The sequence below is a fragment of the Dama dama genome, chromosome 19, assembly GCF_033118175.1.
Source record: "Dama dama isolate Ldn47 chromosome 19, ASM3311817v1, whole genome shotgun sequence".
In the NCBI taxonomy this organism is placed as follows: Eukaryota; Metazoa; Chordata; class Mammalia; order Artiodactyla; family Cervidae; genus Dama; species Dama dama.
The window spans coordinates 59,476,546-59,499,713 of NC_083699.1; the positions used below are offsets into that span (position 1 = coordinate 59,476,546).

General features: G+C 43.3%; 1 protein-coding gene across 3 annotated transcripts; it reads right to left on the minus strand.

The window, feature by feature from the left end:
• Window positions 1-3,881: 3,881 nt before the first annotated feature.
• TIGIT (T cell immunoreceptor with Ig and ITIM domains) lies at window positions 3,882-21,846 on the minus strand. 3 transcript variants are annotated; one of them, XM_061167163.1, is made up of 4 exons: window positions 21,638-21,838; window positions 20,100-20,429; window positions 18,400-18,506; window positions 3,882-6,634 (listed from the first exon to the last, which is right to left on the minus strand). In XM_061167163.1, exons 1-4 carry the CDS (start codon window positions 21,699-21,701, stop codon window positions 6,404-6,406), a joined length of 732 nt encoding a protein of 243 aa, XP_061023146.1. In that variant the 5' UTR covers window positions 21,702-21,838; the 3' UTR covers window positions 3,882-6,403. The 3 variants fall into 3 exon arrangements, with proteins under 3 accessions (XP_061023146.1, XP_061023147.1, XP_061023148.1); XM_061167164.1 differs by lacking the exon at window positions 3,882-6,634 and adding an exon at window positions 17,056-17,578 and having other exon boundaries at window positions 21,638-21,846; XM_061167165.1 differs by lacking the exon at window positions 3,882-6,634 and adding an exon at window positions 17,721-18,206 and having other exon boundaries at window positions 21,638-21,844.
• Between the last annotated feature and the right edge of the window lie 1,322 nt (window positions 21,847-23,168).

Sequence of the window (23,168 nt, forward strand, 5' to 3'; positions counted from 1 at the left end):
TTCATAAACTTAACAGTTTATAAAGTTTTTTTTTCCTTCATGTACTTTAACCATCCCTACAATTGCCTTATGAAACATTAGTACACTTATTTATAGAAACAAAATTTAGAAATATGTGTCCTTCTCAATATAAAACAATTAATAAACTAGTACTTGAAGTCAAGCTTTCAGAAATCCAATGATATATATACCATACCAGTATTTCTCAAACTTAAGTAAAGTGTATGCACTTACAAAGCAAAAAACATTAAGTCAGAAAGAGAAAAACAAATATATTAACGCATATATATGGAATCTAGAAAAATGATACTGATGAAACTATTTGCAGGGAAGGAATGGAGATGCAGATATAGAGAACAGACGTGTGGACACAGTGGGAGAAGGAGAATGGGATAAATGTAGAAAGTAGCATCGACATATATACACTACCATGGGTAAAACAGCTGGTGAGAAGTTGCTATAAAACACAAGGAGCCCAGCCTGATGCTCTGTGATGATCTAGAGGGGTGGGAAGGGGGAGGAGAGAGAAGCTCAAGAGGGAGGTGATATAGTATAATTATGGCTGAACTGCATTGTTATATAGCAGAAAGCGACACAACATTGTAAAGCAATTTTCCCGCCAATTAAAGAATTCTTTTTTAAAAAAAGGAAAAAGTACTTCTCACATAGTAACTCTACTGCAATAATTAATTAATTAATTAAAAATAAACTTACTAATTCATTTTTTATAAGTACTTCTCATAGACCCCTCCCCATGGGGAGAGTCTGATTATTTTTGTTCTAAAGTCTATTAATACATTAATCAATAATTAATAGAATGTGTTTTTATTAAACTCTCTTTTAAATATACTCAAACATAAAACCAAGTAAATTTTTTATGTTTGTGCCTCTTATAGAATTATAAAACTAAAATATGAGCATATTTACAAAACAGAAATAAATCCACAGACATAAAAAACAAAGTTATGATACCAAAGGGGAAGCAGAGAGGGATAGATTAGGAGTTGGAGATTAACAGATACACACTACTATATATAAAATAGATAATCAACAAGGACCTACTGTATAACACAGGAATTATACTTAACATTTTGTAATAATCAGTAAGGAAAAAGAGTATATATATGTGTGTATATACATACATATACATGTATAACTGAATCACTTTGCTGTAGACCTGAAACGAACACAATATTGTAAATCAACTATACTATAATTTAAAAAAACTAAAAATAAGTACAGATAAACAGCATGAATGTAATATGTTGGATGATACTTTGCTGGCGTGAAGTCACTGCTCACAAAGGGAGGTGCACTGCCTGCCCTGGTCCAGATGCAGCAGCCCTACATGACAGTGTGTAAAGTGAGGACAACTCTTCCATCACTTTCCTAGTATTTCAACTACTGCAAACTCTTCCACTGCTTTACCCTCCTGGAGCATGCTAATCTGTTCTGAATTAGGTTCCCATGTCTTGAAATAAACTTAATTAGAAACACAAATATGAAGACTGAAGACGGCAACAATACCCTATTATAAGAAGATCATCAACATCCAACACACATTTGACTTTGCTAAAGACCATCATCTCACTTAACACACAAAAGTTGTAAATACTTACCAAGAGCTTGCAGGCCGCAAGAATATATCTGCAACTTCTCAGCATTCTTTAAATCCCAACAAGATTTGATGCCCCCCCCCCCCGCCACCCCGGGGACCTCTGTAGCATCATTATAAGCAATGCCTAGCACAATAATAACATTAATCCAGCATTTTACAGTTTACAAAAAACTCAACCATGTTATCTTACTTCATCTCTCCAAGAACCTTATAAGGTAGATATTATTATTACCATTTTACAAATGAGGAAACATTTGTAATGAAGGTCAATAGGTTAAGTGGCTTATCCAATGCCATGAAACTTAACTAGTAGCATTCAGTGCTTGGACAAGTATCCTGACTCCCAATCCATGACACACCACAGCTACTGCTCTTCTGATCTCTATACAGTCAACTAGACTTTTAGTAGCAGGGATGATGCTCTTCACAACATTCTGATATGAAGTCAAGATGACTGTAGTCCAGGGAAAGTCCTGTGATGCAAGTCTATCCTTGCATAACACCTGTGAGTTACAAACTTCTTGCCAGTTCTTACCCTGTTTACAGGAGCCACTTAACTACCTCAGATACCTATGGAGAAGTATGTGAAATAAGGAAATGCATGGCTTGTGTTTGGTACCACATTTGTCTTGATCAAAGGAAGGACAGAAGAGAACAGAAGACCTCCATGTTTCGTCCTGTTGATAGCCCTTTCAAGTGCATGACATCTGAAGATCTATCCAGTGGCTGATAGATATAGCTCTCTGTGTTTTCTCCATACACAAGGCAATTACTAGAATTGTGATATCTACTATGCTCGGCACCAGTCACATGTTGCTATTTACATTAAGTTAATCAAAATTAAATAAAATTTAACATTAACACCCTTAGTCACATTAGCCACATTTCAAGTGCTGATTGAAATCATGACTACTTATGGCTATTGGCTGCCATATTGGAGAGCACAGATGTAGAAGATTTCCATCATTATAGAAAGCTTTATTGGATGGCTCAGACTGTAAAGAATCCACCTGCAATGCAGGAGACCTGGGTTCGATCCCTGGGTTCAGAAGATCATTTGGAGGAAGGCATGGCAACACACTCCAGTATTTTTGCTTGGAGAATCCCCATGGACAGAGGAGCCTGGTGGGCTGCAGTCCACGGGGTCACAAAGAATCAAACACAATTGAGCGACTAAGCACAGCACACAGTCCTAGACTCTAACTTATGCAAAAATTCTCCCAAAGTGTATTTGTTAGTTGCTCGGTTGTGTCCGACTCTCTACAACCGCATAGACTATAGCCTGCCAGGCTCCTCTGTCCATGGAATTTTCCAGGCAAGAATACGAGTAATGATTCCCTTCTCCAGAGGATCTCCCCATCCCTGGGATTGAATCCAGGTCTCCTGTATTGCAGGCAGATTCTTTACCATCTGAGCCACCGGGGAAACCCCAAACTTTGAAGAATATAATTCTGACTTCCAGAAAACTCACTCTTTTACACACATAATGCTCTCCTGGGTCTCTGGGAAGGTGTGCTAAGGAGTGGATTTGGGAGTTGACTGCAAGGTTGCAGGACTGGAAAGAACCAGAAAACTGAGCAAAACACTGATTTCTCATAGTTGGCATCTACAGCCATTCTGCTGTACATTCCCTCCTTTGGTGGGATTTGAGCCCACCAGAACCCTGCCATTCTTGTGCAGCACACACAGCCACCCTTCCTGTCCAGCTGAAAAGGAACAAGTCATGAGATAAAACTGCATGGGAAGTTTCTGTCCACTCATGAATATCATCTGCCTCAAATATCCATGACTCATAATTTCTCTTACGTGTTCAGTGTAACTCATTGGGTTACAGATCAGACTATACGCCCAGGCTTAGAATGTGGAGTGATAAGGAGTATGGTGTAAATGTATTTTTCTTCAAACTCACATTTATTGATCCATTTATTCTCCCTTCCCCCTATCATGGACTCTAAGAGGGGATCCAGGAGCTCTTAGGAGCTTTTCTTGTCTATACTTAGTGGTCCCCCACCTCAATCTCTCTTGTGATCTTTTTTTTCTCAAAGGACACAGTAAGAGAGGAAACCTTCCTCAGTCCCTATTTTGAATGATAGAGAGAGAGACAGAGCCTACCAGTCATAGATAGACACCCATTTTAGGTACCACCTTAACTGGGATTTAAAGTCTATGGCTTCACAGTCCAACGCAAATATAATGGGAGCTACATATGCAATTTTAGATTTTCCAGTAGCCACATTAAGAAAGTAAAAAGAAACAGGTGAAATCCATTTTAATAATATATTTTATTTAACACAATATATACAAAATATTATAATTTCAACATGTAAGCAATATTTTTCAATTAATCATGTGACCATTTACATTTCTATTATTCACATTGTTTTCACAATCTGGTGTGTATTTTCTGCTTCTAGCACAGTCCAGCTCAATAGGACTAACCACATGCCATGTGAGAGCCACACCTGGAGAGTGATTGCTGTACTGGACAGGCATGTATCCAGGTATATGGCTTTTAGGGGACTATCTTCTCAGTTCTCCAGAGAAAATCTGCTTCATTATTGAATTTATATTCTACTTTCAGATTTATATTTTGTCTAATTCAATCTCATTTTAATAACCTGACCCATTTGCAACATCTATGGGTCCCTTTGTATTTTTAGTACCATCCAAACGACTTTTGGAAATGTTTCCCTATCTAATCATGTTAAATAACTATCATAGTCATGTTAAATGGCATCCATCTCTTGGTCTGGCCTCAACCAAATTTGCATCTTCTTCAAATCAAAGTACCACTCCCTTTTTGTCATTATATGTTAGTTCATTTGTGAATTGTGAATTGTCTTCTACTCCCAACCAATCTGCACTAGCCTTGCAAGAAAGAAATTGTGAACTGCCATGGCAAAAAGCAGCATTTTTATAAGTGTCTATCTCTCTTCCAAAGGACTTGGCATTCTGGACATATTTCAGTTCATTGCTCCTGACTACATACCTGTTTGATACAGAAGTGAGAAAAATCAAAATCCAAGGAGGAGTAGGAGTTGAATTGTCTTCTCCCTCAACAGCCTGATTCTGAGGGAGCAGGGCAATGCTCTATTTTGAAAGTGAAAAGAAAGTGAAAGTAAAGTTGCTCAGTCGTGTCCGACTCTTTGCGACCCCTTGGACCATAGCCTACCAGGCTCCTCTGTCCATGGGATTTTCCAGACAAGAGAACTGGAGTGGGTTGCCATTTCCTTCTCCAGGGGATCTTCTGGCAAAGGACAGTCTAGGTTCACATTTTCTCTCAGTTCCTGGGCCCATGAAAGAAAATCTGTCTCCTGTAAACCCAACCTCCCTCCTTTTTCTAAGAGAGGTGGTGGGAGGATAAAGCCTGAATGCCAGAAATGAGCCACTCTGATGCCACTCCAACCCCAGCACAAAAAGGTAAGGGCATGACTGTAAGGGTTCCAAGCAGCTAGTTTGAGGTGCTCATTTTTTTAAACCTGCTATCATCCTCTTTTGTTTTTCTAGGAAGAGTCTCTATTTTAAAAATTAAGATTTCCTCTTTGGTGGGAAACAGATTCTTTCTTCAAAGACTCAATGGTAGATTGATAGAGAAGTAGATCACAGTCCAAGTATCAAACTATAGCTCCTGCAGTGGACATGCACCATTTCTGTAGGCTTCCCCAGCACATATGGCTGGAAAAGCCTAGAGTTCTCTGTATTCGGCCATCACTGGCCTCTGAGTACATACAGCAAAAGGAGATTTGAACAGTCTGCCCAGAAAATAAACTCTGAAGTCTTGCTTGCTCCCTTGGTGCCAGGGTCTTCTGTGTGGGACTTTTACCTCTCAACTTTCCTATCTATGACTTCCCTAGACAAAACTCTTGCTCTCCCAGCCCAGCCTCACTGTTCCCCACATCCTCCCAAGCCACTTACCCACAGAAAAGCTTATCCTGACCATCTCATCCTGAACTGACATTTCCTCCTAAAGGCCTGTGTCTTCGACCCTTATCTCCTCACTACCTTTTAATGAACATGTTGTCTCCTGACTTAACTGTGAGTTCTTACAGGGCTAGGACTCTGAAGGAGTCTGCATTTACTCATCCTTCAATCTGCACAGAAGCAGGTACATGTGTGCTAAGTCGCTCAGACGTGTTCAACTCTTTGGGACCCTATGGACTGTAGTGTGCCAGGCTCCTCTGTCCATGGGGATTCTCCAGGCAAGAATACTAGAGTGTGTTGCCATGCCCTCCTCCAGAGCATCTTCCCAACCCAGGGATCTAACCCACGTCTCTTACATCTCTTGTACTGGCAGGTGAGTTCTTTACCACTAGCACCATCTGGGAAGCCCAATAGAAGCTGGTAGCATGCCTCCACTGTGTGAACATTGATGAAAATGACAGTGACAAATGAAATGAGGTTTCTCTGCAGTCACCCCACCACCATCACCCACCACAAAGCCCTATAGCCCTAAGCCCTGCCCAGTGCTTTCAGAGGGGATGCAGATCTCAGCCACAGGATCTGCTCCCACTGCCAAATTCAAAACCAGGTCAGGTCTTTGTTCGGTTTTCTAACTTCACATTTGTAATCAAACACAAGCTCCTGACTGGGGTCTGCACCATGGAACTGGAGGGACCGGTAGAGGAAACATAGACACAGAGGAGGATGACATGCATTCACTTGACAGAACACACACGCACACACATGCACACACATACATACACACAGAACCGTGAGGTTCAGATGCCAATACGTCCATCTGTGACGACAAAGACCGCACTGGGTCTCCTGGAGGATGCCCGGGCGCTAACCCGTCTCGGTAGGGAAGCTGAAGCTGGCCAGGCTTCTGTAGCTCAGGACGTTGAAGTACTCATGCGGCTCGGCCTCGGCGTGGTCCTCTCCGCCCGCGTCCCCGCACAGGCCGGCATCTGCCTGCACACAGCTGCCGGGGGAGGACTCGACCCTGGGCCTGGACGCCTCGGGTTCAGACCGCCTCTTCCCAAGGTCACCTTCCGCAGAACGGATTCTGAGAGATTTCTTCCCAAAATACAAACAAACAAAAAAACCCACAAAGTGAATATGTGGGGATATCATTCAAATGTGACTCTCCAATATGATCCAGTAATAATTATCTCTGCCTTTCTTACACACACACACACACACACACACACACACACACACACATTGTGTTCTTATCAACACCAGTTCCTTAACCCTTAATTTCTTGACCCCCTCATGGCCAGCTTTCAGCCCCAGCCGCTCCACTGAAAGGCTCCAGGCTCCCCCACATCTCCTTCCGGTCGGCTGAGCTGGGGAGGCGGCTTCCGGGCCCGTCTGTCACCGCTCCCTGGCTGCCTCTGACACTGCTGACCGCTTGCTTCCCTCTGAGATGTTCGCCTTCCTTGCTTCACTGCTCCCATGGCATCACTCTCTCTTGCTTCTCCACCCCTTCCTGAGAAGTCTCCCACCTCCTTTCTTAGCTGAGCTTGCTCTTTTTCTTTTTTTGCTTACACTTCATCTCCCCAGATAAAGACGTTTTTCCAGGCTTCCGCCTCTGGTCTGTCATACCCAACACTCTCTCTTCCTCTGTACAGCAGCTCAACAATTCATCCTTATGTACATCTCCACCCACCCTCTGTCCTCTGAGGATCCCCACATCCCTATCCAAACTAGCCCAGGCTTCTGCCCTGAGCTCCAGACACAGAGGTCCAGCTGCTGATGGGGAGCCTCACCCCTCACCACTGGCACACAGCAAGCTGTCCTGATTTATGGTACCAGACGACCAGAAATCTGGAGGCTAATACTAAACTCCAATGGGTCGGGACTTCCCCGGCAGTCCAGTGGTTGAGATTCCTGTGCTTCCAAAGCAAGGGATGCTGATTTCCATCCCTGGATGGGGAATTAAGATCCTACATGCTGTGCAGTGTGGCCAAAACATAAATAAATAAGTAAATATCAGAGCTTGGGCTTCCCAGGTGGTTCAATGGATAAAAGAATCTGCCTGCCAATGCAAGAGATGCGGGTTCGATCTCTAGGTCACAAAGATTCCCTGGAGGAGGAAATAGCAATACTCCAGTATTCTTGCCTGAAAAATCCCATGGACAGAGGAACCTGGCAGGCTACAGTCCATAGGGTTGCAAAGAGCCAGACACGAATGAGCATGCACACAAATATCAGAGCCTAATAAATAACTTTTAAAAAAATTCCTGTGGGCCATAAAATCCCATCTGATTTTATTCTAAAGTAGCTCTGAAATTGAGCCCCTCTTTTTTCATCCACTTCCATGTCTCATCTCTCACCTGTACTTCCAGACTCACCACTCTCTAGATTCCCTCTAACCTCGGCTCCAACTTCCACACGGTCACCATCCTTCAAAAATGGAAGTTGGATCCTGCTATGCTTCTGCCCTAAAACTCATCCATGGCCCCTGGTGTCTATGGGCAGGTGCTTAACCACCTATAAATGCCACAGGTGGACTTCAAACCCCTTGAGCTGTATTAACAGCGTTGTGTAAAGTGCATTTTTCTGGGAAGAAAGTCCACAGTTTCACCATATGCCCCACAGGAGACTGTGAGTAATGCGCCCCAAAATGCCTTTTGTGATCTGGTCATACTTGCCTTCCCAGCTTCATTTCCTGCAGTGCTTCCCTAATCAACACTCCAAGTTCAAGTATAGGGCCTGGGTGCCAAAGAGGCACCATTTATTGAGAATCTGCTATGAGCACCAAGTGGGCTAGCTTCTTTATGTCATCTCAGCAACAACCTATTGAAGTTTCTACTTTTGAGTGAGCTGATAGGCTCAGACAGGTGAAATCTCAGTTCTGACTTGAGTTTGTCTGACTCTGAGCCATGCTCTTCTTAGCCAAACTGCCTCTCATCTCGCAGTTTCTAAATGCCATGCACTGCTTCCGATTGGGTATATGTTACCCCTACTGTCTGTTCCCCACAGTTCCCTGAAAAGTTATTTGCTCCTTCCTCCAGACTCAGCTCTACAGCATGCTGTTCAGGTAGACATCTTTGATCCTGCCAGCAGAGTTACATCCTTCCTGTGTGTTCCACTATGGTCCTGGGTGTTCTCCGTTGTAACCTTTGATGCTGTCTATAATTGTTTACCCTTCTGTCTCTTTAGACCCCAAACTGTGAGCTCTCCTGAGGGAAGGATCTGTGCTGTGTTCCTCTTGGTAACCTCAGAGCCCATAATAGATGCTCATTGTATGTCTTAGGACTAAAACATACACACACACACACACACACACACACACACACATACACATACAACACTCTCTCTTTCTTCTCGCCCACCCCACCAGCCCCAAATCTAAATGAACAAGATTTTTCAAATCAAAATATGGACTCATGGTGAGACAGGTACATATGTACTTATGAGGCAAGAGGACAGACAGTGAAATCTGTTTGGGGAAATCAAGGATGTGAAATCAGCCATCACATCCCCATGACAGTATCACAGGTGAGGGTCGTGCTTAGAGGCAAAAAAAAAAAAATCAAAGAATAGCAGGCACAAGCGGGGTGGCACAAGAAATGCCTGATGGCACGTGATGCAAAGGTGACAGTCTCTCAGCCTTCACAGATGCTGCTCTAAAGCAGGTCACCCAGCCCCACCATAGATCCAAATGACACAATTACAAAGAGCTGCAAACAGGCTTGGAAAATAACAATGAACACAAACCACATTTCATTCTGTCCACCTCACTGCTTCAAAAATAAGAGAACCGTCTTCACTACTGGCTAGTGTCAAGCTCAACAGGATACAAGTATATGCAGAGAGGCTGAATGGGAGGGTGGGTTGCACGGATGGGCACCTTGAACACATATCAAAACTTAGGAGCAGGGTCACACTGCTGGCCCTGAGGAGCGGGTCCTACAGACTGTTTTATTCACTCCTTTTCAGTAGGAGTGGCTGCACTTTACTGTGGGTGTGAAGGAATGGGTGGTTATTGTAGGTCACGTGATGCTGTGCTTAAAAGGAGTCCTATATCCCTTAATGCAACTCTATCCATTTAAAAAAATACTGATACCCAGTTCTCAAAGAGCTGATTGTGAATTTTCCTGATAGTGTATGTATTCTCCTTCCCATTCTTAGACTGCCTACCCTTGCCTTTAAATCACAGGACTATTTTGGCTCCCAAAATTCCTCTGGGAAATGTAAATATGTCTGAGATGGGTCTCTCAACTGGTCTGTTTTCATTCCATCCTGTGTTGGGAACCCTACATAATCAGCATAGAAAACAAGTCTGGGATTAATGCACTGATGTTGTTCTAAAGGACCACAGGGAGCTATGGAGATTGCAGGACACACACTGTCCTCTTGGGGAACATAAGTACAGTTGGCAGCCACTGTCTTGGAGCTGGACATACCCATCTCTCCTTTCCCTTACACAAGGTCCCCTGGGGGCACTTTTCCCAATAGTTGGTCATCAAATTCTCATTTACCTCATCAGTCTATGCACTCTAACTATTGAGCACCAAGTATTATGAGGTGTTATAGTAAATAAATTTTATAATAATTATAAGAACTTAATAAAGAACAGTTACTAATCCATATCAAGAAAAGCGCCAGGTGCCTTATTTGAATTATTAGACTTGAGTTTTTCTACAACTCTAATAGGGCAGTGCCATAATTATTATTCCCATTTTACAGATGAAGAAACTGAGGGTCAGCAAAGTTAGGTGGCTGAGCTACTCAAGTGGTAGACCTAGGATCCAAAGCCTAGGTCTGTCTGATTTCAAAGCCCAAACTCCTAAATAATGCAACCTATTGGCTCTCAGGGTCTGTAGGAAATGCAGCTGGTGTTCTGCTCAGATCGCCTCCTCACCCAACCAGTGTTCCCACTCCCCAGACACTGCTATCATGGACCCATGTGGAATAGTAAGAAGCATATATTGGTCTCTACCCCCAGTTCATGTTAATATCTGGTCTTCATTAAATCCCAGTTCCTGACCCCAATATTTCCCAAGTGATGGGAATGTCATACACAAGGCTCCTAAATCCCTTGGAATATTCTGGATGACAGGAGTGTCTTTTGTTCTAAGAAGGTGACTTTTGGTGTGCTCTCACATGGAGGCTGGTCACCAGAATGACCAAGCCATGAGGAGAAGCTCGGAACTTCTGGTCCTAACCCCTATTCTCCAGGGAGTGGAGGGGACTGGAAAATGAGTTAATAACCAATCATGCCTGTGTGATGAGGTCTCCATTAAAAACCCCAACAGTATGGGATTGGAGAGTTTCTGGGTTGCTGAATACATCCACACTCTTGGAGGGCAGCACACCCAGCTCCATGAGGACAGAAGCTCCTGTGCTTGGGACCTTTTGAGACCCCATCCCATGTATTTCCTTCATTTGGCTCTTCATCTGTATCCTCTATCAAATTCTTTATTGTATAATAAATTGGTGCATGTAAGTGTTCCCTTGAGTTCTGTGAGCCATCTTAGCAAATTATCAAATCCAAGGAGGGGACTGTGGAAACCTCAATTTACAACCAGTCAGACTTCCCTGGTGGCTCAGATGGTAAACAATCTGCCTGCAATGTGGAAGACCTGGGTTTGATTCCTGGATGGGGAAGATCTCCTGGAGGAAGGCATGGAAACCCACTCCAGTATTCTTGCTGGAGAATCCCCATGGACAATGAACATAGCAGGCTATAGTCCATGGGGTTGCACAGAGTCAGACGTGACTGAAGTGACTAAGCCGCAGCAGCAGTCAAGGCACAGGTGACAACCTGGGACTTGCAACTGGCATCTGAAGTGAGGGCTGTCTTGGAGGAGTGAGCCCTAACTTCTGGGAGCCGATGTTAACTACAGATAGATACTGTCAGAACTGGATTGCTTATAGGACGTTCAGATAATGTGGCAGAATTGGTCAGTGTGGGAACATCTGGTGGCAGAAGTGTTCTGTGCACTGCTAAGAGTAGAGGAGAGGAAAGGACAGTGTTTTTCCAAATGGTGGTGGTGATCTATTCGCTAAGACATGTCTGACTCTTGCAACCCCATGGACTGTAGCCTGCCAGCCTCCTCTGTCCATGGGATTCTCCAAGCAATAATACTAGAGTGGATTGCCATTTCCTTCTCCAGGGGATCTTCCCAACCCAGGAATCGAACTCAGGTCTCCTGCATTACAGGCAGATTACTAACTGAGCTTCGAGGGAAGCCCATTTTTCCCAATACAACTTACTAAATCAGGAATTGGCAAACTAAGACCCACAGGTCAAATCTGGGGCACCACAGGCTTTTGCACTGCCCATGGGCTAAAAGTGGATTTTATATTTTTAAGTGGTTCAAAAAATTCAAAAGAATAATATTTTATTAAACATGAAAATTATATAAAATTTAAATTTCAGTGTTTATAAATAAAGATTTATTGAAACATGGCCAACTCATTTATTTACATATTATCTGTGTTCCTTTCACCATAGGATGGCATTGTTGAATTGTTGCAGCAGAGACTGGACGGCCCACAAAAGCTAAAAGATTCTGGCCCTTTACAAAGAAACTTTGCCAATCTCTGTACTACATAATTTTGAAACTTCAATAGCTGCTTATGTTTCTGGAGAAGATCCAGAGGACACCCTTTTCCTAAAGTGGAAAGGAATGTGCTAATGAAGAAACCACCAGCATCACTGAGGGGCTCAGAGGTAGCTCTCCTCTGTATGCTGGGGTTGAAGTAGGTGATGATGTATAGATCTGGATCCCCAGCAGCAACAGGGATGAGGAGATCCCCCAAATAATATAGGGGCAGATGGCAGCACATAAGAAACAAAGTGGATGTAATTACTGCAATGGCAGCCAAGGAAACCTGGCCCATAGCAGTACTAAGATGGCTAATAAAGCCCAGTGGTCCCAGGAGAAATATAGATGGACAGCTGACAAGGGTATTGCTTAAATGTATAATCAAGAGTTCAAGGATACATGAGAGAAGATTGAAGTGTAGAAAGTCAAGATCTATAATAGTCATGGTGTGGATACTGTCTGTTCACCCCTCAACGTCACTCTCCATCCTTCTGTGCCCTCTTCTGTGTCCTAAGGAGACTGAACTACACATGTGTGCTGTGTTGTGTTTAGGTATTCAGTCATATCCGACTCTTTGTGACCCCATGGACTGTAGCCCACTAGTCTCCCCTGCCCATGGGGATTCTCCAGGCAGGAATACTGGAATGGGTTGCCATGCCCTCTCTAGGGGCTCTTCCCAACCCAGGGATCGAACCCAGGTCTCTCACATTGCAGGTGGATTCATACTGACCCAGTGATTTCTCTCGCTCTCTGGCTTCAGTCTGGGTTAAGTCAATGCAAAGCAACAGTAGGAGAATGGAGGGAAGGAGAGTGAGGTGAGGGTATATGTTCCCCAGCATTCTCTCTGCAGGGTGGACTTGGACTGGCTGTGATCCTCAATCAAAGATTAAAGTATTTCTCAAGGTGGTCCTCTCCACACAACTCTCTCTTTCCAGGGCCTAGTAATCACTCTTCCTTCCAGGTTTCAGTAATCATTCTCTCTCCTTTCCCCTAAAGATCTCAGGGTGGTAACAATACATTCCTACATGCCCCCTTATGTTTTCCCTCTAAGCTTTCCAATACTTTGTAAATCCCTTTATTAAACTGTCCTCAAACTACTCAGCTTAAGAGTACTCTGTTTCTCTGCTGGACCTTAAATACTACAAGGATAAAATGCATTTGAGCAATAAGAGAAAGAAGACAGAAGCCATAGCCAAAGCATAGGAAAAAGCAGAGGAACTGATTTAAACAGGAAGCAGCAGACATGTCAAAGAGGGGGCTGGTGAATAAAACACTTTAGAAGGGGAGCCACAGAATTTGATACCTACTGGACTCTCTCTTTTCACCTCTTCCCCTTTCCCTTATACAAACTTGTCTGGAATACTGACCTGAAAATTAATCAGTCTTAATCATTAACAGGAAAATGTGCTCTGCTGCTTCTGAAGAACCCTCCATATTTCCATGTGCCAGAGCTGCAGAGTACTGGTGACAGCAGAGGACATCTGCTCACCAACTACCATAACAACTCCCTTCCAGCTCACAGATCAATCGTTGTTCTCTTCACCTCTTTCCTCTACTCAGTCAGTTTTCTTGCATTCATTTTCCCCTAGAGGTTTCATTTACTAAACCTATCTACTGTGATAGCTAAGACATAAATGAAAATACTATAAGTCATTAAGTCATTGATTTTTCCAATAGCACTAGCCACATTTCGCTGGATCCCCAGCACCCTGTTCCATGATGCCTACTGAACAACAAGGAATAAGTGGCCACATCCTTATGAACCAAGTCGGTCAGCAATCTAAATGTTTGCCTCATAAACCTGGAAGTGAGGATCTGAACCATAGGACAAGAAATTTTTGTAGGCGAATTGGTGGACCAGGCAGTCATATGTTGGTATTAGACTATAACTTTCACCTATCACATGAGTTTTCCTACCATTTGGAAAATCTCTTTCTCTTCCTCTGGATCAAATCTGCAAAATCCAACAGGTGTCTGAAGCACTATTAGACCACTAATTGGGGGAGACCAGGCAATTTGTCACTCAGAGGGGAATAAGACTTTGGTTCTGCTACCAAATTCCTTTCCCCATCCTCATTTCAATCTGTTCTCAGTAAAATAACGTTAGAGTAAGTGCTCCTGGGATTTCTTCCCTGGCAGATCTGAATGAAGACAGAATGTTTGTCAAATGGAACATGTTACTGTTACATCAATACCGTGGTATTGATGATAGGTTACAGAAAGCAAAGTGGGTTTATCTATACAAACTAAGAATTTAAGATGTAAGATATTAGACTGAAAATTCAAGATTAGTCAGTGGTGATAGGCATGAGTATGCACAGAAGTGTAACTCCATAAGCAGAATTAACAATAGGAAAATATACACAAAGTCTAGACACTTATACAGTATTAAGGCTATTTTAAATATAAATTATCATGACATATAAGTGGGAAAACATTACAATAGCACTTTCTTATTAAGCAATTCTAGTTTGTGCAATTTCATTTCAACTCTTAGGCCTGGAGAGGGAAGCAGCTCTTGAAGATCTTCAGAGGAGTAACAGGAGAAAAATAGTCAAATAGATGTTAAATAAGAAAGAAGAGAAAATCAAAGGATGGTCCATTTCTAAGAGAGAGAGAAAGGGAAAAAGAAGACAAGAACTCAAAATTAGCGAGACAGATGGAATCTGAGCCTAAGAACACACAGCTGTGTAAATCTCTCCCTCTGACTGGCAGTGGCCCAGCCAGATTCTGGCTAAATGGCTGATGAGGAATCAGGTAAAGTGGGGCTAGAACTCAGGTTGGGGGTCTTAACCCAATATAGCCCAAGGTACAGAGTGGGTGGGCTGGCTAAATATGTTCTGCTTGTAGTTCAGCCTTTGAGGGATTTCCCTGGTGGTCCAGTGATTAAGAATCTGCCTCTCAATGCAGGGGATGTGGATTCAATCCCTGGTTGGGGAACTAGGATCCCACATGCCATGGGACAGCTAAGCCTGTACACAGCAACTACTAAAGCCCACACACCTCAGTTAAAGAGAAGCCTGAGCACCACCCCAACGATAGATCCTGCATGCTGCAACTAAGACCCAACACAGCCAAATAAAATAACTATGGAAAAAAAACAGAGTCAGCCTTTGATTGCAGATAGGAAATGCAATGTCAGAAACAGGAGTTCTGCTTCTGATGGAACAATGATTACCTATGTTGCTTTGAACCAAACTTTCCATTGAGAACAGCTAGAAAAGCTAAATAATATATTATAAGTGTCTATTTGTAGTCATCCGAAATCTATCAAATCAGTGAGAAATTTTGGGCTAGGGAGCAAAGTCTAGGAGTAGGAAGCCCAGAGAGATGAGATGAGCATTGAGGGAGATTTTCGTCTAGAGAAATTTCCTGAAAGTCATGGCCAAGAAGCAGATAAACTCCAGGGTTTCTGGCTGGAGGGAGAAAATTTTGATTTCAGAAATCACTGAGGAGGGAGACTTTGGTAAACACTGCAGGCTTTGAGTTAGGATCCCAAAGGACTACCCTCTACAAGTAAGGAAGTAGCAAAGTTGGGTCCAGCTTTAAATTCTCTCACCACTGATTTAATTAAAGTGACAGGAATGCTAGTGCTTTCATACTAGTCATCAGACAGAAGCCAGTGGAATCCTCTCTAGAGGAAGATGATATTACCTAGAGCCTCAATTTATTGCCACAGGTCTTGAAGTAGAAAGTACAGCACTCAATGAAAAATAAACAGTCAAGAAGATAAGACAGGTCCAAGAAACAAGCAAAAAGAGAAAATATTAAAAGACCATAGAGAACACAACTAATAGGGTTATCAGGCACAGATTTCAAAATAACTGATTAATATTTTCAAAGAATTTAAAACAAGATTAGGAATTTTGGCAGACTGTAAACTATTCAAACAACAAAATAGAGGTTGTGGATCTGAAAAATATGGTAACGGAAATTTAAAACTTAATGAATGAGTTTAACAGAAGATTAGATACATCAAAGAAGATACTTAGTAAACTGGAAGGCACATCCAAAGAAAACATTTGATGAGACAAGTGGATGGAAAATTCCAAAAAGAGGGTAAGGGGTGTGGGAAAAAGTGAAAATGTTGAAAATATCACCTGTGATTAGAATTCCAGAAGGAAAGGAAAGCAAGGACAGAGAATTAATATATGAAGAAATAACAGCCAAGAATGATACAAAACTGAAAGAAGATATCAAGTAACAAATTCAAAAAGCACTCTGAACCTCAAACAGAATAAATACATAGATGACTATATCCAATTATATCACCATATAATTGCTGAAAATCAAAGAGAAGGAAAAAATTTTAAAGAACAAGAAAACAAAAACAAACACTGTCTTTCACAGAACAAAAATAAGACTCCCTTATAATTTCTCAACAAAAATATGGGAAGTCCGAGACAATGGGACAGTATTTTCCATGTGTTGAAAGAAAATAACTGCCAACATAGAAATCTATACCCAGAAAAACAAATAGATCACTTCTAAATTAAGGAAAATTAAGATATTTTCAGACAAACAAAAAGTGAGATTATTCATCTCTAGCATGCCTGCTCACAAGGAAATGCTAAAGGATATTCTTTAGGCAGAAGGAAAACTCTTCTAGTTATAAGAAAGAACATTCATGAAGAAGTGAAGAGCAATAGAAAGGTAAATCTAAACAAACATTGACTCATAAGACAATAATCATTTCCAGGTGGGTGGTTAAAATAGAAAGAGAACTAAAATCCATGACAGTGATAGCAATAAGTTGGGGAGGTAAGAAAAGAGTTAATGTGTTCTAAGGTTCTTGCAAAATCCAAGAGATGATAAAAGTACTAATACACATTAGATACAATAAATCAGAGATCTATTTTATAATCTCTAGAGTAACTACTAAAGAAAAGAAAAAATGCATAACTACCAAACAGATGTTTTTAATAATAAAAATACTTAATTCAAAAGGCAGCAAGAAAAAGATTAGGGAAGAAGACAGGCAAAACAAACATGAAGAGAATAAGGTGGTAGATGTAAACCCATACGTGTCAGGAATAACAGCACCAGGTACCAGTCCAGAGAATAAAGCAGGCTGTAGAGTTGAGTTGTTAACTGAGTACAGTCAGAGTTGGAGGGAAAGTAGGCAGGCTGGGGAGGAGGATCTGGAATGAGGTGGAAAACAGTGTTAGGAATCACAGGCTTGTACTCCCCAAAATGTTTGTTTAGTAACTTAAATTAAGGCAACCTTGGATGGTTTAAAAGACCCAAGAGGGAAGATAAAAAGGAGTGGGAATTCTTTCTTTCACCCAAATCAGTAGCTTCCCAGGTGGCACTAGTGATAAAGAACCCACCTGCCAATGCAGGAGTTGCAGGAGACTTGGGTTGATCCCTGGGCCAGGAAGATCCCCTGGAAGAGGGCATGGCAACCCACTCCAGTATTCTTGCTGAGAGAACCCCATGGACAGGGGAGTCTGGCCGCCTACAGTCCAAAGGGTCGGAAAGAGTCAGACACAACTGAAATGTCATAGCACGCACGCACACAATAGTAGCTGCCAGTTACCACACAAGGACATGAATATATGAAGAAAGTATATTTCTTCGTTGTTTATAAAGCTTCCACGTGTAATATGCTACCTGTTCATCACAATTCTGGGATACAGAGTAAGCAGAATCATAATCCCTATTTTACATATGAAGAAATGGAGACCCAAAAAATGAAACAACAACCCTATCATCACACATTCCATGCTGAGAATAGAAATTTCCAATTTCCCATCCAATACTCTCTTAGCCACATGACCTCTTAAGCAAGTATAATGGACGATGTACAACCTACTGATCTTGCCGTGCACCTTTTGCCCCTAAATTTTTGGAGTGTTGATTTTTCATCCTGCAGAAGCGCTAGGTAACCAGCACTAGTGACTGGCTATTAAAATTTAAGGAGCTAATGTTCAAAAACCCCTGGCACAGAGCAGATGCCCAAGATGCATCAAGCTCACAGTAGATAAATCGGACTCTCAGAGGAGTAGCTTAAGGGCCAGGCAGAAGCCAGGAATTGTAGGCGACAGCATGATGTGGAGGATACAGGTCCAAACTTTCAGGAGCTCCTAGACAAGGGAAAGGGACAAAGAACACAAACAATGCCCTGAAAGGCAGAGAAAGTACCATGGCAAAAGGCATAGAGAGCAGTGGGGGGAATCACATCTAGACAGCAAGGGGACAGGAAAGGACCAGGGATGGGATAGGATGGGTGGTAGGGATGGGATGGCCAGGACTGAGAGGTGCAGCCAGACTCATTACCTTTCTGGCCAATGTGGCCACCAGGATGACTGCCGTGCAGATGACCACTAGCACTGCGGCCATGGCTCCAAGCAATGGGATCTGGAACCCAGCGCTGTACTCAGCCACTAGAGGGAAGACAAAACTAAGGTGAGTGGGAAGAGGCCAGAAGCAAAGGACAACCATTGTCCAGGGAAACCTCAGTGTCCGGGCACCAGGGGTGGGGATTGGCCAGGCTTTTCTCAAATCACAGGACTGGAGTCTTCAAACCCAGCTCTTTGGACAGCAGAGCATCTGCCTAGCCCATCACAAAATGAGTAACTGATCCCTCCAGGGCTGTGCCTCACGCATTTGACATCACAGCAGACCATTTTTAACACTCCCTTCTTCGGTTCCACAAAATCACTTTCAGTAATAGTCACAAAGTGAAACAAATAACATTCAGTAAAAAACAAGTGAATACTTTCTTTTTATTAAACTTTGTGTTTATAATCAATTTGATATTTTGAAAAGTTTAATTAAAAAGTAAAATTAATATTAAAGTACAAAGAAGAAAAAAAGACATATAACCTTTCCCACACCATTGATGGCAGCAGACAGCAGCTCTGAGGGTATAGTTGAGTGGAACCTGAAAACCTGTATTAAAATCAGCTGTACCACTCTGAGCAACGGCCAGGCTCACCTTCTTCTTCCACCCTACAGTCATATGGGGATTGGGGGATCCTATTAATAGCTAACACCGACCTCATGCTTGCCACATTCCAGGTGCTATTCTAAGGGCATTTCCTTTTAGTCAGTAATCCAATCCTATGTTCACACCTCATAAGGTCTTACATCTTCTCCTCATTTCACAGTTGAGAAAAACGAGGCACAGAGAAGCCCAATAATCTTGTGTCTGAGGTCACAGCAACACTAGGATTTGACCTAGGCCATCTGAGCCCATCGTCACTTTCTATCCTGTCCCTCAGCCATGAGAACAGTCATTTCCCCCCTCCAAAGAGGTTTAAGTGTTCAGGTGGATAATGAAGGCGAGAACATTTTGGGAAACCATCAAGTACTAAAGAAATGTAACTTGTACATTTACACTTAGCACACACTGAGTTCTAATCCTTTATAAATGGAGAGGCTAAATCTAATTGGCATGATCACTGCTAAAGTAATTAATGTGATCCTTTCTCAAATGGGTTCTTCCCCGGTGGTGCAGCAGTAACGAATCCACCTGCCAATGCAGGAGACACATGAGACTCAGGTTCAATCCCTGGGTCAGGAAGATGCCCTGGAGTAGGAAATGGCAACCCACTCCAGTATTCTTGCCTAGGAAACCCCATGGACAGAGGAGCCTAGTGGGCTACAGTCCATAGAGTTATAAAGAGTTGGACATGACTGAGCGACTGAGCATGTACACGCTTCTCAAATGACCTGAACAACTGGTCTTCCTAACAAAAACACATAAGATGTGCTTTTACCCAAACAGGTACCATTACCCAAATGGTCAGTCATGGCTGACCATTCAAACTATCGAGAGTGCTTCTAGAATCTAACATACCCTGCTCTGCCCCTAGAGGCTCTGACTGAACTGGTCTGGGATGGGGTGCCAGCTTCCATACCATTTGAAAGCTCCCTGGTGATGTGAATGTGAACCAGGGTTGGGAGGTCTTGCTCTGCAGTGTTTCAATCATCGAGCATGAGGATCCTCAGCCACCTGGCCCCAGAGGACATACCTGAGTGTCGTAGGACTTGCAGAAAGAGTGTCCCTTTGTAAATCCCGTCAGGGTAGGTGTGATAGATGCAGGTGTACTCTCCTGTGTCGTTACTGGTCAGTGACTGGAGGGTGAGGCCCAGATTGGAGTCCGGGACCACTCGCTCCCTGAAGGCAGGATCGATATGCCACCCCAACCTGGCATGATGAATGGCCACAACTTGGTCTTGCTGCTTCCAGTTGACTTGGGTCACTTTGGCAGTGGTGGAGGAGAGGTGACATTGTAAGGTGACAGAGCCACCTTCCTCTGCAGAAATGTTCCCCATTGTTACTATTCTGCCTGTCACAGCTCCTAGAGAGGGGGAAAGAAGTGTGCATTTTTAGCAGCTGGTCTTGAACCTTTCCATAGAAATCCCAAGGAGTCTTTGAGGCCAAAATTGGTTTTCGGTGTTTTACTTTGGTTTTTTTTTTTTTTTTTTTTAGATTTTTTTTTTTTTAATGTGTACCATTTTTAAAGTCTTTATTGAATCTGTTACAATATTGCTTCTGTTCTATGTTTTGATTTTTTTGGCCACCAGGCATGTGGGATCTTAGGTCCCCATCTAGGGATTGAGCCTACACCCTGCTGCACAGGAAGGCGATGTCTTAACCACTGGATCGCCAGGGAAATACCAGAATTGGATTTTGGAATGACAGTCTCTCCAGTTCCTCCTGTCTTTCCCCCATAAAGACCATAATTCCTATACAATGTAGCCACTTTACCCTCTCAGGACACTCTGCTGGAATGTTATTTCTTGATGACCTCATTGATTGTTGTCTCTCTACCTAAAATACAGGCCCTTGTTGGCCACCACTTCGGCAGCCAGTTCTGCTCTGGGCCCATTATCCTTTGAAATAAGACCTGGTTGTTTTTATTGACTGCCATTTGGGGTGCCTGGAAAATTTTCAGAAAAGCCCTGAAATCTAAAGGAAAGGAAGCTTGAAGAGCAACTCTGTTTCTCCCAGGCAAAACCACCCTCCTCAGCACTGACCCCCCGCAGATGGTTCAGAAAACAACAGGGAAACAAAATTATAACAACTTTTAAATATTTCTGCCCTCTCAGACACATTTATTTATGATTTTTAACACAGAAGGAAAGAGGTTTAACATAAATTCAATCTATAACAGTAGAATATCTGGAATCTGTGACGATGATGTTTTTGACTCACAAAAAGCATACTATGTTTTTCTAGAAGTTTCCTCAAGGACAGAAGAAAGGAGGATATAGCAGGAGGGAACTTCTCCCAGCAAACCCATTATCCCTCCTCCTTAGTCCTTTTCTCACCTCCTGCTTCTTTTTTTGGGTCAGCCAGGCAGGCACCCCACAACCCCAAGACCTTCATCTACCACCGAAAACATAACTGGAGCTCCTTCTCAGAGACAGCGTTTTCTCCCACGAGGGGACCCAGGACTCTGAAAACTGTATTTCCTTCCATCAGATGGATGAGGCCTTGGCTCTAGTCGCCCCTTCCCGCCCGCTTTCCCTCCTGTCCTGTCCTGGGCTAGACTTCAGATCTTACCTGAGGTGGGGAGGGGAGCCTGCCTCAGCCCCTGGGCCCAGATCAGGAGGAGACACCACTGCATGCTTCTGCCCCAGGGGGCTGACAGGAAGCAGCTGTGGCCCCTTCTGCCACCGAAACTGGCTGACTGCTGATGGCAGGGTGAAACTGAGCCTCTGAGGAGAGAGGGTCTCGGAAAAACCAAGTTCAGCAAAAACAATGTCAAAGACAGATAAAGCTCACAACAAGAGCACAAACTGCAATGGGCAAGCCACAAGAAAAACCATGAAGGAAACACTTTAAAAATAAACAAAAATGTGGTTAGAGGTACACTGGTCTTTGGATTACTATTAGTCAGCCTATAGTTTTCAAGTTCTGTCTCAATGTACTTTTTTAAAAAATCAGCTTTTATCTAACAAGCTCAAAAGCATCTGTGTAATGCCCAAGATCCTGGGGAACCTGTCCCTGCTGGGGTTCACTGGGCTGCCCCGACTTTTTCCCACTAAAGACTGTGCAATGAGAAGAGAAACTTAAGTTTGTACACTTAAAGACCAGGAACTGCACTTGAAATCTAATGATCGTGGGAACAAGAGACATTTACTTCAGAAACAAGACGAAGTCTTGACCAAACAGAGCAGCTTTCCCTTGAGTAAGGAAAAGAACTAAGATTACCTCTCCTTGAATCTTATTTCTTCGATCTTACTTATTTGGACTGAGATGTTGTTGAATTCGGGCTTAGTCTGTCTGACCCAGTAGAATCAGAGGAGACCAGAAGAGTGAGTTTTCTCATGAATGGTGACCCCACAACCACTGGGGATGCAGAGGGTGAGCCCCAGTTGCCTGACCCTGGATTGGGATTGGCTGACACTTGCCTGGAGCTCCCAGCTCATCATCAAGCTCTGCTGTTGGCCCACCCTTCCTTCCTGCTTCCCTCCCCACCCAACACCCCCGCTCCCCTGTCTCTCTGTTCATTCATGTGAAAGTCCCTGAATGCCTGTGAAGCACCAGACTCAAGACTAGGCTCTGGAGATATGAGGGTGGATCATCACAGGCCCCTGCTCTCAGACAGTCCACAGCCAAAGCTTGCTCTCTGGTGAAGCCATGCTCTGGAGAGAGGAGGTGGAGGGTACACATTCACCTGCCTTCGGGGCTCGCCACTGCTGCCTTGGACATGCCCCATGGTACTGTCCTAAAAGTCAGCTGCTCCACCAGGGGGGACATTGGAAGCCTGGTGCTCTGCCCCTCATTCCAGCCTGCACCCTGAGCATCCCACACTGCCCAGACTCCTGTCCTCCTTTCCTCCTGCAGGACACCCCATCTCAAACCCTCCCTGGGTACTGCCTACTCCCAAGTCTACACCATGACCCATGTACAACATACACCTCACCCCCCAACCCAGCCCCTTAGGCAACACATGCCTAACCAACTACTTTCTGCTCACCCCAATTCAACCTGTCCTTCAAGGCTCACATCAACACATCTCCTCCACCGCCTCTCCACAGTTACAGAGCTACAGCTGAAGAAGCTAAGAGACCTAATGTAGGTGCAGAGG

What these genes read in the sequence shown, in the direction of transcription:
- TIGIT (XM_061167163.1), bottom strand. Translation starts at nt 21,701, where the DNA reads ATGCAGTGGTGTCTCCTCCTGATCTGGGCCCAGGGGCTGAGGCAGGCT. An exon ending in GGCTCCCCTCCCCACCTCAG is followed by an intron (nt 20,430 to 21,637) that starts GTAAGATCTGAA and finishes CCCCCTCTCTAG; the next exon opens with GAGCTGTGACAGGCAGAATA. An exon ending in TGGCCACATTGGCCAGAAAG is followed by an intron (nt 6,635 to 18,399) that starts GTAATGAGTCTG and finishes TATTTTGGGAAG; the next exon opens with AAATCTCTCAGAATCCGTTC.